Raw genomic sequence first — 12,414 nt, 5'->3', positions numbered from 1 at the left:
TGCACAACAACTTTTTATCCGAGCTGGGAGAGAGCACGAGGATGGCTCATGTCATGCAGGCTGCAGGCTCAGGTAGGCTTAGGTAGGCTATACAGGACAGCTGTGTATATACAGTTAATGCTGCTGCATCTAAAATTACAATCTGCAAATGTTTGAATTTCCAACTTTAATTACTCAACAAGTAATTACATTATTGCCACCCGCGAGCAGTCTAAATGGCAGCATTGGGACACCGTGTATAGCTTTGTGAAATGTTAGACTTCACATGAGAAAATGACGACTAAATATCATAAGGTGAATGCACCAATTTGTAAGTCGCTCTAGATAAGAGCGTCTGCTAAATGACGTAAATGTAAATGTAAATAGGCCTACCAATAAACAGTTATCCATTTAGCTAAAGCAAAGCTATAGGCTACATGTCCTGGCACCACAGAAAGCCTATCATCGATTCGATAGGCAGCCGCAAAGACATGTCCTAATTTCAGCACCGTGGGCAGCAATCGGTAGTCTATACTTTGAGTGAGTGGCTGTCTGGCTAATGCATTTGAACTCTGACCTTGCGTAGGATCCATAGAAACTGCGTTATGTCAGTGTAGCTGGACCAGCTGCAAAGTCAATATAGGCTATATTATAGAAATTCATGAAAATAAAAATGTGCTTTTTTTTGTCTTAATTTAAAGTTCAAGTTAGGCATTAGGGTTAGCATTGTGATTAATGTTAGAGTTAAGGGTAGGGTTAGATTTAGGTTTTAAAATCATATTTTATGACGTTTTGGCTGTTCCAGCCACCACTCTGCCCCCTGAACAACATTCATGACGAAAAACGCCAACCTGCCCTTAGTTTCCTGTTTCTCTTTTGCCGTCTCTTTCCATTAAACTTAAAATACAGAAAGAAAAGTACACAACAACAACAAAAAAGTCAGGTCCAACCTGGCCGGGGGCTGTCTGCATGTACTGGACGTTGCCAGCGTTTACGTCTTCCTGGGAGAAGGTTTGGACGGGGGTCTGTTCTGTTCCAACATACTGCTCCTCAGCCTTCACGAAACGCCGGATGACCCCGTGAAGCGGGGCCGCCTTAACTGTAAATACAATCTCAGACGGCAAGTTGTCCTCGTGGATGACCTGGAACAGATAAACAGTGAGACAGACAGACAGACAGACAGACAGACAGACAGACAGACAGACAGACAGACAGACAGACAGACAGACAGACAGACAGACAGACAGACAGACAGACAGACAGACAGACAGACAGACAGACAGACAGACAGACAGACAGACAGACAGACAGACAGACAGACGTTAGAAGCTGGGGACTAGAGACAGAGGCTATTTACCGTTAAGTCTGAGAGTGTCCCAAAATGGAACCCTATTCACTATTTAGTGCACTACTTTTGACCACCCCTGGTCAAAAGTAGTGCACTATATTGGGAACGGGGTGCCCGTTTGGGACACAGTCTCTGAGATGTTTGGTGTGTCACTTGGCATCATGTTTCACATGTCACTTGGCATCATGTTTCACGTGTCACTTGACTTGACATGGGGAAATATGCTCAGTATTTACAATACAATTTGGATCATATATTGAGAAACTTCATATAAAATAACAGTACTGACAGTTCATATAACATAACAGTACTGACATAGTGCATATAAAATAACAGTATTGACACAGTACATATAACATAACAGTACTGACACAGTACATATAGCATAACAGTACTGACACAGTACATATAAAATAACAGTAGACACAGTACATATAACATAACAGTACTGACATAGTACATGCAAAATCCCAATTTATCTATGTACAAATACTGCTTAGAAGAACACTGATATATTCTAATCTACATCAATCACTGGCATATCCATTCAATCATTCATAATTTCATCCATCCAAGCATTCATAATTTCATCCATCCATCCATCCAATCATTCATAATTTCATCCATCAATCCATTCAATCATTCATAATTTCATCCATCAATCCATCCATCCATCCAATCATTCATAATTTCATCCATCCAAGCATTCATAATTTCATCCATCCATCCAATCATTCATAATTTCATCCATCAAACCATTCAATCATTCCTAATTTCATCCATCAATCCATCCATCCATTCAATCATTCATAATTTCATCCATCAATCCATTCATCCATTCAATCATTCATAATTTCATCCATCCAAGCATTCATAATTTCATCCATCCATCCCTCCATCCATCCCATCATCCATCCCTCCATCCATCCATCCATCCCTCCATCCATCCCTCCATCCATCCATCCCTTCATCCATCCCTCCCTCCATCCCATCATCCATCCCTCCATCCATCCATCCATCCCTCTATCCCTCCATCCATCCCTCCATCCATCCATCCATCCATCCATCCCTTCATCCATCCCTCCCTCCATCCCATCATCCATCCCTCCATCCATCCATCCATCCCTCTATCCCTCCATCCATCCATCCATCCCTTCATCCATCCCTCCCTCCATCCCATCATCCATCCCTCCATCCATCCCTCCCTCCATCCCTTCATCCCTCCTTCCATCCCTCCATCCATCATCCCTCCATCGTTCCATCCATCCATCCCTCTATCCCTCCATCCATCCCTCCATCCATCCATCCATCCATCCCTCCATCCCTCCATCCATCCCTCCCTCCATCCCTTCATCTATCCCTCCCTCCATCCCATCATCCATCCCTCCATCCATCCATCCATCCATCCATCCTCCATCCCTCCATCATCCATCCATCCCTCCCTCCATCCCTTCATCCATCCATCCCTCCATCCATCCCTTCATCCATCCCTCCCTCCATCCCATCATCCATCCCTCCATCCATCCCTCCCTCCATCCCATCATCCATCCCTCCATCCATCCATCCATCCCTCCCTCCATCCCATCATCCATCCCTCCATCCATCCATCCATCCATCCTCCATCCCTGCATCATCCATCCATCCTCCATCCATCCCTTCATCCATCCCTCCCTCCATCCCTTCATCCATCCATCCATCCTCCATCCCTCCATCCCTCCATCCCTCCATCCCTCCATCCATCCCTCCATCCATCCCTTCATCCATCCCTCCCTCCATCCCATCATCCATCCATCCATCCATCCATCCCTCCCTCCATCCATCATCCATCCCTCCATCCATCCCTTCATCCATCCCTCCCTCCATCCATCCTCCATCCATCCATCCCTCCATCCCTCCATCCATCCCTTCATCCATCCCTTCATCCATCCCTCCCTCCATCCCATCATCCATCCATCCATCCATCCCTCCCTCCATCCATCATCCATCCCTCCATCCATCCCTTCATCCATCCCTCCCTCCATCCATCATCCCTCCCTCCATCCATCATCCATCCATCCATCATCCATCCATCCATCCATCCCCAACCCAGACAACATACATACCTCCAGTCTACTCTGGTCAATCTTCACAGGTTTGCTCTCCTCCACCAGTAAAGTGTTGTTGTGCTGAAGGATAGGGGGCCTCTGATGGCTGTCCAGGTAAACCTTAACATTGATTCTGGCGTTCAGATAAGTGCCTTTAACCTTCACTGTCACGTCGAAAGAGTCCGCCAGGTTCTTTCTGTCATCATGGCGATACGAAACAAGGCCCTTCTTCAGGTCGCGCTGGGTGAATGACTGCATGGAGATGTTGCCGTGGCGATACAGCCCGCCGTTTCTAGGCGGCTCGGACACCTTGTATGTGACCTCGCTGTCATCTCGGATGTCGAGGTTCGTGAGCACGCTGAAGTTACCTGTGGTTAGGGTCACTTCCTGTCCCTTCTGGACTAACAGACCTATGGATGGATGGATGGAGGGAGGGAGGGAGGGAGGGAGGGAGGGAGGGAAGGATGGAAGGAGGGATGGATGGATGGAGGGATGGATGGATGGATGGAGGGATGGATGGATGGAGGGATGGAAGGATGGATGGATGGATGGATGGATGGATGGATGGATGGAGGGATGGATGGATGGATGGAGGGATGGATGGATTAAAATGTGGAGTAGCCATGTGAGTACAACAACAACACACGTTAAAAATCATCAAGGGGGAGAAAAAAAACTATAAAATCAAAAGACTTGTTTCCATCGTGGTCCTTGTTCTCAGACAGGCAAAAACAATGGACAGCTTGAGCAATACTCCGGTCCAAAGGCACTTTACATAACAATTAATTTGTAAAATTAATAATAATATATAAAATATACACACTTACCTGTGTTGTTGCCGAGTCTTAGGAAAGGGTCTTCGGCAGTGACGTCTAGCAGAGTGGAGACAAAGTGTTTCCTGTCGGACACGAAGAGCACGAAGCGTCCGGAGCTCACGCCTCGATGGAGGAACAGCACTCTCTTCTCTTCCAGGTCCTTCTGGGTAAACTGGAACAGCCTGGAGGTCAGAGGTCAGTCCAGGAACGTTTTTTTAAAGTGTCACTCAATTATATATGAACAATTTACAATAAATATTACAAAATATATATATTTTAATTATTAGTACTAGTATCATTATTATTGTGATTAAAACAGCATTGTGGATAATTCAGGGAGAATTTTGAGACACTATTAAGATTCATCAACAGTCCTAATACATTAGATTATTATTATGTACTAAAACAACACAGAAAGTACCTGCGAGAGGTGTCGTTCACCAGAACCAGGTCTCCCATCGGGATTCCCCGTCGCGTGTAGACCAACTGCCCATCGCTGAAGTCCGAGTCTGCATCATGGTAACATAGATCGTCCAGGGTGAGCAACCGCTGCCCATCCCTCACCACATGGAAAACTTTATCGACAACGCGCACTGGCTTCTCGTCATTAACTAGCTGGATGGAGATGTTGAACGTCCCTTCTTCAGAGCTGACTTCGTCGTCCGTGACGGAGGATTTGGACTCCTGACTAGTGGAGGCTATGAATGTGAACTGGTCCTGAGTGGTTTCTGTGTCGTCGTGAATGAACATGACGCGCTCCTCCAAGAGATCCTGATTGCTGAACGTTTGGATGATGTTGTAACTGGTTTTGGAGTTGGACAGGTTGATGCGTTGCAGCGTCCCGTGTTTGGGGCTACTTGTGACAGTGTAGTACATCTCCTTGGTGCTGAGAGTCTCTGCAAACAACTCTGCCTTTGTGATGAGTTTACTCTCTCCCTCCTTAATCAAAAGTCCATAATTTCTTATAAATACGCTATTGACATCGGCTTTTATTGAGATCTGGAAATCGTAACTTTGCGTTTGAGCATGTTTGGAGAACACTTGGAATTTAAACGTGTCGCTCGTGTCTTCGCACGGTCTGTCGACCAGTTCGTATTGTACCTTTAGATCAGTGACATTCCTTTGGCTGAATGTTGAGTTTTTCTTCAGTAACTTGTTAACAAGCAGAAGTTGTCCTTTCTTTGGTGAGGATAGAACTCTGAAGTGCAGATCATCCTCTGATAGTGTCACAACGTCCACAGTGGCATAAAGATACTGCGAGTCCAACGTCACTTTCCGAACTTTATCAATGTCGGCCATTACATTCCTTACTAGGTTATAATGTACCCACTTCACAGTGATGGGGAAGACCAGTTCAGTATCGACCCTACCAGCTACAGTGACCTTGCATTTGAAGTAATCCGTAGCATTTGCAGTCTGGATTTCTTGGAAAGTGCTGAGGTACCGAAGGCGTTCTTTCTCCAGTAGCCTTTGGGAGAAGGAACCAGTGGGCTTCCATTCACCGCTGGAGTGAAGCCTCTGCAGCTCACCATACTGAGGGGGCTCGACAACATCATATCGGATATCCACCACCTGCTTCACAGCATTGGTCTGAACGGCCAGATGCTTGTTACTGATCACAGACACCTCACCCTGAGTTATCTCAAGCCCGGTGTTGTTGCCGATCTTATACTCCAACCCAATGGCCATGATCCTAAGCACAACCGTATTGCTCACCTTGTCTCCATCACTGACCCTCAGGACGATCCTGGAGTTCCTCGCCCCAGTGTGGACATAGTTCACTTTCCCTTCATTTAGGTCAGAATGGGAGAACGTGGTCACTGCAGCGCCGGTTTTGTCTTCCACCTCCAGGTAACCTGCGTCAGTGTTCAGATTTCCCAGGACGGAGAAGATTAGGTTGGTGTGGTTGCTGTCGATGTCTGTGGCCTTCAACACCTCCGTGGTCAGGTGTTTTCTAGAGTTATCCAACAGAATGAAAAGGTTCCCCTGGGGCAGGCTGAGCTCTGGGGCGTCGTTGATGGGCATCACTGTGATGTTATAGCGATACATCCTGGTCCCTTTCAGATAGTCAGGAACCTCCTTCCTGCTGCTGGAGAAGATAGAAAAGGTGAAGAAGTCTTCTGGGTTCTCTGATCCTCCGTGGATGTACATCACCTTGCCGTACCACAGGTCCAGCATGCTGAAGGTGTTCTCCTCTTGGTCCTGGTCTACATCCAGTCTGATCTGACCGTGCACCGGCTGCTCTTGGATCCGGAACATGATCTGGGACTGCCGTATTCGGAGCTTCTTGAAGTCCAGGAGAACCTTGATGTGTTTGGATTCGAGAGATCCACGTCCTCCCTCAGGGACCACAAGGTTCCTGAGCAGCACGAAGTTCATCCCGTACCTCTTGTCCAGCCCCCTGTCCAGAGTAGACATGGGGAATTCTGGTGTGGGGGTGACGGAAGTGGGATCGAAGTGGGACTTGGGGACAGTCGGAAGAGTCATTGGACTCATCGTGGTCGAGGGCTCTGGTTCTTTCTCTGGCCCGCAGCCCACAGAGATATCCTTCGTGACAGCAGCGTTGGGCAGACCCATCTTCACCCCGTTGACTTTCATGTCCTTCAGACAGCCCTTGAACGAGCCTCCTCTGACTCTCTTCCCTGACACAGACACCAGACCCATCTTGCGGACTTCTGAGCGCGTTTTGTCGTCAATGCCCCCAACAAAGACAGAACCCCTCAGCTGTAGTCCCTTGGAGCGAGAGCTGATGCTAGTCTTTACCGTCTCCTCATCCACTGTCAGCTGGAGGGTCTTGGGGCTGAAGAACAGTTTGATTGAATGCCAGTTCCTGTCATTGACGAAGGTAAGGGAGCGGAGTTCTGTTTTGGTGTCTCCTTTACCCACGAGGGCCACAGGCAACCCCTCTTGGATCTCAACTGCCACAAAGCCCCCCTGTCTGGCCGAGTTATACAGGATGATCCCCTCTTTAGCTGAGGTGTGAACCACACACTCAAACAGAGCCTCCTGCTGGACGTGGGAGATATTCCAGGGTGGCAGGGAGACATACGCTCTAGAACTAAAGAAACTAACAGGGTCCTCCTCATTAGCGAAGAACTGGGGACTACAGCCCAAATAAACCTCATAGACGCTCTTGAATCCTGCGTAAGGTCTCAACGACGATAACATATCATGCTCGTTGAAGACAGCCTCGTCCATACACCCTCGGAAACCAGTCAGGTCACTGGGGAGGTAGAGCTTGTCCAGGCCTCCAGAGCCGCCGATGTACAGCCCTTCCTGGATACTCAGCTCCTGTTTCTGAGACCCATGCCCTGGCATCCTGAGGCTGGTGTGGGAGTGCTGGTCCACGGTCAGGGTGACATTGTGGCGGTCGTGGAGGAGCTCAGCAGTGTGCCAGGCCAGGTCATTTAGCTGGGTGCTACTCTCAGACCGTAGCAAACACTCACCGGACCCCAAGTCCAGCTTCACCTGAGGAAGAAGATAGTTGATTAAAATGATGACTTTAAACTGGAGTTTTAAACTTAACCAGTCACATCTACTGTAAAAACCCAACCTCTAAACCTAATCAAAACCTATTGGAATTACTTGCCTAAACAAAATCACCCATATTTATTGCCTAAACCCAACCAATCACATTTGTTGCCTACCCTCAAGATAGAGATGCCCTTAGAACAAGATTGAATACCTCTACAGAGTCAGAACAAGACTGAATAACTCCACAGAATCAGAACAAGACTGAATAACTCCACAGAGCCAGAACAAGACTGAATACCTCTACAGAGTCAGAACAAGACTGAATAACTCCACAGAGCCAGACCAAGACTGAATAACTCCACAGAGCCAGAACAAGACTGAATAACTCCACAGAATCAGAACAAGACTGAATAACTCCACAGAGTCAGAACAAGACTGAATAACTCCACAGAGCCAGACCAAGACTGAATAACTCCACAGAGCCAGAACAAGACTGAATAACTCCACAGAATCAGAACAAGACTGAATAACTCCACAGAATCAGAACAAGACTGAATAACTCCACAGAGTCAGAACAAGACTGAATAACTCCACTCAGCCAGACACATTGCATAACCACATTACCTAACTATTTGGTAATGTTTACATTTTAGTGAGCAAAAAATATCCCATTTCATTTCAGCTCTAATTCACAGCTTTAAAAAAATATATATATATTTTTCACACCCTCATATAAGGAACGCACTGACACCGTCATGTTATTATGAATAAATTTCCAAGCCATGATGTAACCTATAGTTAAAACAGAGAGCTTTGTTTAAGTCTCCCAGCAGGAAGATCCTATTATCTGTTTGCCTTCAGCTATGCTACTACTATCCATGCCTGTGTCCAAAATGGCACCCTATTCCCTATTTAGTGCACCACCTTTGACCAGGACCCATATAGTGCACTATATAGGAAATAGGGTTCCATTTGGGATGCAGTACCTGTCTCTGTGTAGCTCTACATCGGGACGACATGGCTTGTCAACGCTTGCTGCTGAGTCCCAGCTATACAAGCAGGGTTTCAAGACAACACAAAAGCAATGCTAATCTCTAAACTCTGATTCATTCAGAAAGAGACCCCAAGCCTGAGGACAAAAAAGTAAAAAAAAAAACGTTGGTGAATTCGATGACGTAAGTTGGATTAAGAAGAGGCACGAATGAGCAGTGTTCTTGCTCCTCACGGCACGCTCAACAGAAACACACACAGCATCAGCACACTCCACACTCCACACTCCACATTTCACACTCCACACTCCACATTTCACACTCCACACTCCACACTCCACATTTCACATTCCACACTCGACACTTCACACTCGACAATTCACACTCCACACCCCAACACAGAATGAAAAGTATAACCCAGGGAAAGATTCTTCAGTCGCAGGGATGGGTGACGGTGACAGTGACGGTGACAGTGATGGCGACAGTGACGGTGATGGTGACAGTGTGATGCAGAGTGCAGATAAAGCTAAAAACGCATCTCAAGACTTTACGGAAACCAACGTTTCTTTCATTTTAACACGTCTGACTGTGTCACAGAAAGCCTCTATAACCTATCTGTCCTCCGCTTATGCTGATTTCTTCTGATATAAAAGGTTTGTGAGAAGTTGGACCCATGTCTTCAAGCGACAGATGCATTTCCTTCTTTCGACTCAGCAGAACACAGCTCACGCTCTCTACTGGCCTAGATACAGTGCATTCGGAAAGTTTTCAGACCCCTTGACTTTTTCCACATTTTGTTACGTTACAGCCTTATTCTAAAATTGATTAAAAACAAAATCATCATCAATCTACACACAATACCCCATAATGACATCACAATACCCCATAATGACATCACAATACCCCATAATGACATCACAATACCCCATGATGGCAAATTTATAAAAAATGTAAAACTGAAATATCACATTTACATAAGTATTCAAACCCTTTACTCAGTACTTTGTTGAAGCACCTTTGGCAGCGATTACAGCCTTGAGTCTTCTTGGGTAAGTTTCTCCCATTCTTCTCTGCAGATCCTCTCCAGTTCTGTCAGGTTCGATGGGGAGCTTCACTGCACAGCTATTTTCAGGTCTCTCCAGAGATGTTTGATCGTGTTCAAGTCCGGGCTCTGGCTGGGCCACTCAAGGACATTCAGAGACTTGTCCCAAAGCCACTCCTGCGTTGTCTTGGCTGTGTCTTTAGGGTCGTTGTCCTGTTGGAAGGTGAACCTTCGCCCCAGTCTGAGGTCCTGAGTGCTCTGCAGCAGCTTTTCATCAAGGATCTCTCTGTACTTTGCTCTGTTCATCTTTCCCTCGATCCTGACTAGTCTCCCAGTCCCTGCCGCTGAAAAACATCCCCACTGCATGATGCTGCCATCACCATGCTTCACTGTAGGGATGGTGCCAGGTTTCCTCAAGTCGTGACACTTGGCATTCAGGCCAAAGAGTTCAATCTTGGTTTCATCAGACCAGATAATCTTGTTTCTCATGGTCTGAGAGTCTTTAGGTGCCTTTAGGCAAACTCCAAGCAGGCTGTCATGTGCCTTTTATTGAGTAGTGGCTTCCGTCTGGCATAAAGGCCTGATTGGTGGAGTGCTGCAGAGATGGTTGTCCTTCTGGAAGATTCTCCCATCTCCAAAGAGGAACTCTAGAGCTCTGTCAGAGTGATCATTGGGTTATTGATCACCTCCCTGACCAAGGCCCTTCTCCCCTGATTGCTCAGTTTGGCCGGGAGGCCAGCTCTAGGAAGAGTCTTGGTGGTTTCTAACGTCTTCCATTTAATTCCACGTCGTCCATGATGGAGGCCACTGTCTTCTTGGGGATCTTCAATGCAGCAGACACTTTTTGGTACCCTTCCGCAGATCTCTGCCTCTACGAACAATTCCTTCAACCTCATGGTTTGGTTTTGCTCTGACATGAAAATAATTTGTTCTTGACTGACTTGCCTAGTTAAATAAAGGTTAAATAAAAATACAATAAATAAATAAATTGTCACACAACCTCCTTGACTGTAGCTGTTGTTAGAGGGCCTCAACATATCCCCCCTCTCCCACAGTGAAAAGCACCGTCTGGGATGAAACTAACTCTGCCTGCTTGAGTTGTGTTGTTGAATGACTGACGGTCAGCTGGGAGCTGGGATAGAGACATAGCCAGTTGTGTTGTTGAATGACTGACGGTCAGCTGGGAGCTGGGATAGAGACATAGCCAGTTGTGTTGTTGAATGACTGACGGTCAGCTGGGAGCTGGGATAGAGACATAGCCAGTTGTGTTGTTGAATGACTGACGGTCAGCTGGGAGCTGGGACAGAGACATAGCCAGACGTCGGGTGTGACGGGTGTGCAGGGTTACACGTCATCTGATTACACAAAAAACTATAACTGTAATCACTTACGTTACCAGCAAAAAATATGGTAATCAGATTACAGATTCTTTAGAAAAAGTACATGATTGCTTCTTGGATTACTTTTAAATTCAGAAAGGATGTTTTTCGAAGAAAAAAAAACAACAACACATTATTACATTCTTCGTGCTTTCTCAATGACATTCAATTCAGCATTGAACTCACCTGAGTGAGTCCGACCACAAGTAAGAGACCACTATGATGTCATAGACCACTGTGATGTCATAGACCACTGTGATGTCATAGACCACTGTGATGTCATAGACCACTATGACGACACACCAACGGATCATTTTTGTCTTCTTCTAATGCCTCTGAAGGGGAAGTATTCCAAAAGTAACCGAAAGTAATCGTTACGTTTCCGATAACAATTCTGGACAGCTAACTAAACTCAGCAAAAAAAGAAATGTCCTCTCACTGTCAACTGCATTTATTTTCAGAAAATTGAACATGTGTAAATATTTGTATGAACATAACAAGATTCAACAACTGAGACAAACTGAAAAGGTTCCACAGACATGTGACTAACAGAAATTGAATAATGTGTCCCTGAACAAAGGGCGGGGTCAAAATCAAAAGTAACAGTCAGTATCTGGTGTGGCCACCAGCTGCATTAAGTACTGCAGTGCATATCCTCCTCATGGACTGCGCCAGATTTGCCAGTTCTTGCTGTGAGATTTTACCCCACTCTTCCACCAAGGCACCTGCAAGTTCCCAGACATTTCTGGGGGGAATGGCCCTAGACCTCACCCTCCAATCCAACAGGTCCCAGACGTGCTCAATGGGATTGAGATCCGGGCTCTTTGCTGGCCATGGCAAAACACTGACATTCCTGTCTTGCAGGAAATCACGGACAGAACGAGCATTATGTCTGGTGGCATTTTCATGCTAGAGGGTCATGTCAGGATGAGCCTGCAAGAAGGGTACCACATGAGAGAGGAGGATGTCTTCTCTGTAATGCACAGCGTTGAGATTGCCTGCAATGACAACAAGCTCAGTCCGATGATGCTGTGACACACTGCCCCAGACCATGACGGACCCTCCACCTCCAAATCGATCCCGCTCCAGAGTACAGGCCTCGGTGTAACGCTCATTCCTTCGACGATAAACACGAATCCGACCATCACCCCTGGTGAGACAAAACCGCAACTCGTCAGTGAAGAGTACTTTTTGCCAGTCTTGTCTGGTCCAGCGACGGTGGGTTTGTGCCCATAGGCAACGTTGTTGCCGGCGATGTCTGGTGAGGACCTGCCTTACAACAGGCCTAAAAGCCCTCAGTCCAG

At 46.5% G+C, this 12,414-nt stretch overlaps 1 protein-coding gene across 1 annotated transcript in view; it reads right to left on the bottom strand.

Annotated features, from left to right (window-relative positions):
* cspg4ba (chondroitin sulfate proteoglycan 4ba) overlaps positions 1-12,414 on the bottom strand; it is a 57,165-nt gene that overhangs the window by 26,181 nt on the left and 18,570 nt on the right. The window contains exons 3-8 of the mRNA XM_029761987.1: positions 11,297-11,399; positions 11,016-11,028; positions 4,648-7,694; positions 4,239-4,408; positions 3,430-3,821; positions 930-1,121 (exon numbers count right to left, since the gene is read on the bottom strand). Of these exons, the coding sequence (XP_029617847.1) occupies positions 930-1,121; positions 3,430-3,821; positions 4,239-4,408; positions 4,648-7,694; positions 11,016-11,028; positions 11,297-11,399 (3,917 nt within the window). The remainder of the gene's footprint in view (positions 1-929; positions 1,122-3,429; positions 3,822-4,238; positions 4,409-4,647; positions 7,695-11,015; positions 11,029-11,296; positions 11,400-12,414) is intronic.

Source organism: Salmo trutta, chromosome 9, assembly GCF_901001165.1.
Source record: "Salmo trutta chromosome 9, fSalTru1.1, whole genome shotgun sequence".
Lineage (NCBI taxonomy): Eukaryota > Metazoa > Chordata > Actinopteri > Salmoniformes > Salmonidae > Salmo > Salmo trutta.
Note: the sequence above shows the minus strand (reverse complement) of the source record. Positions and strands in the feature narration are given on the sequence as shown.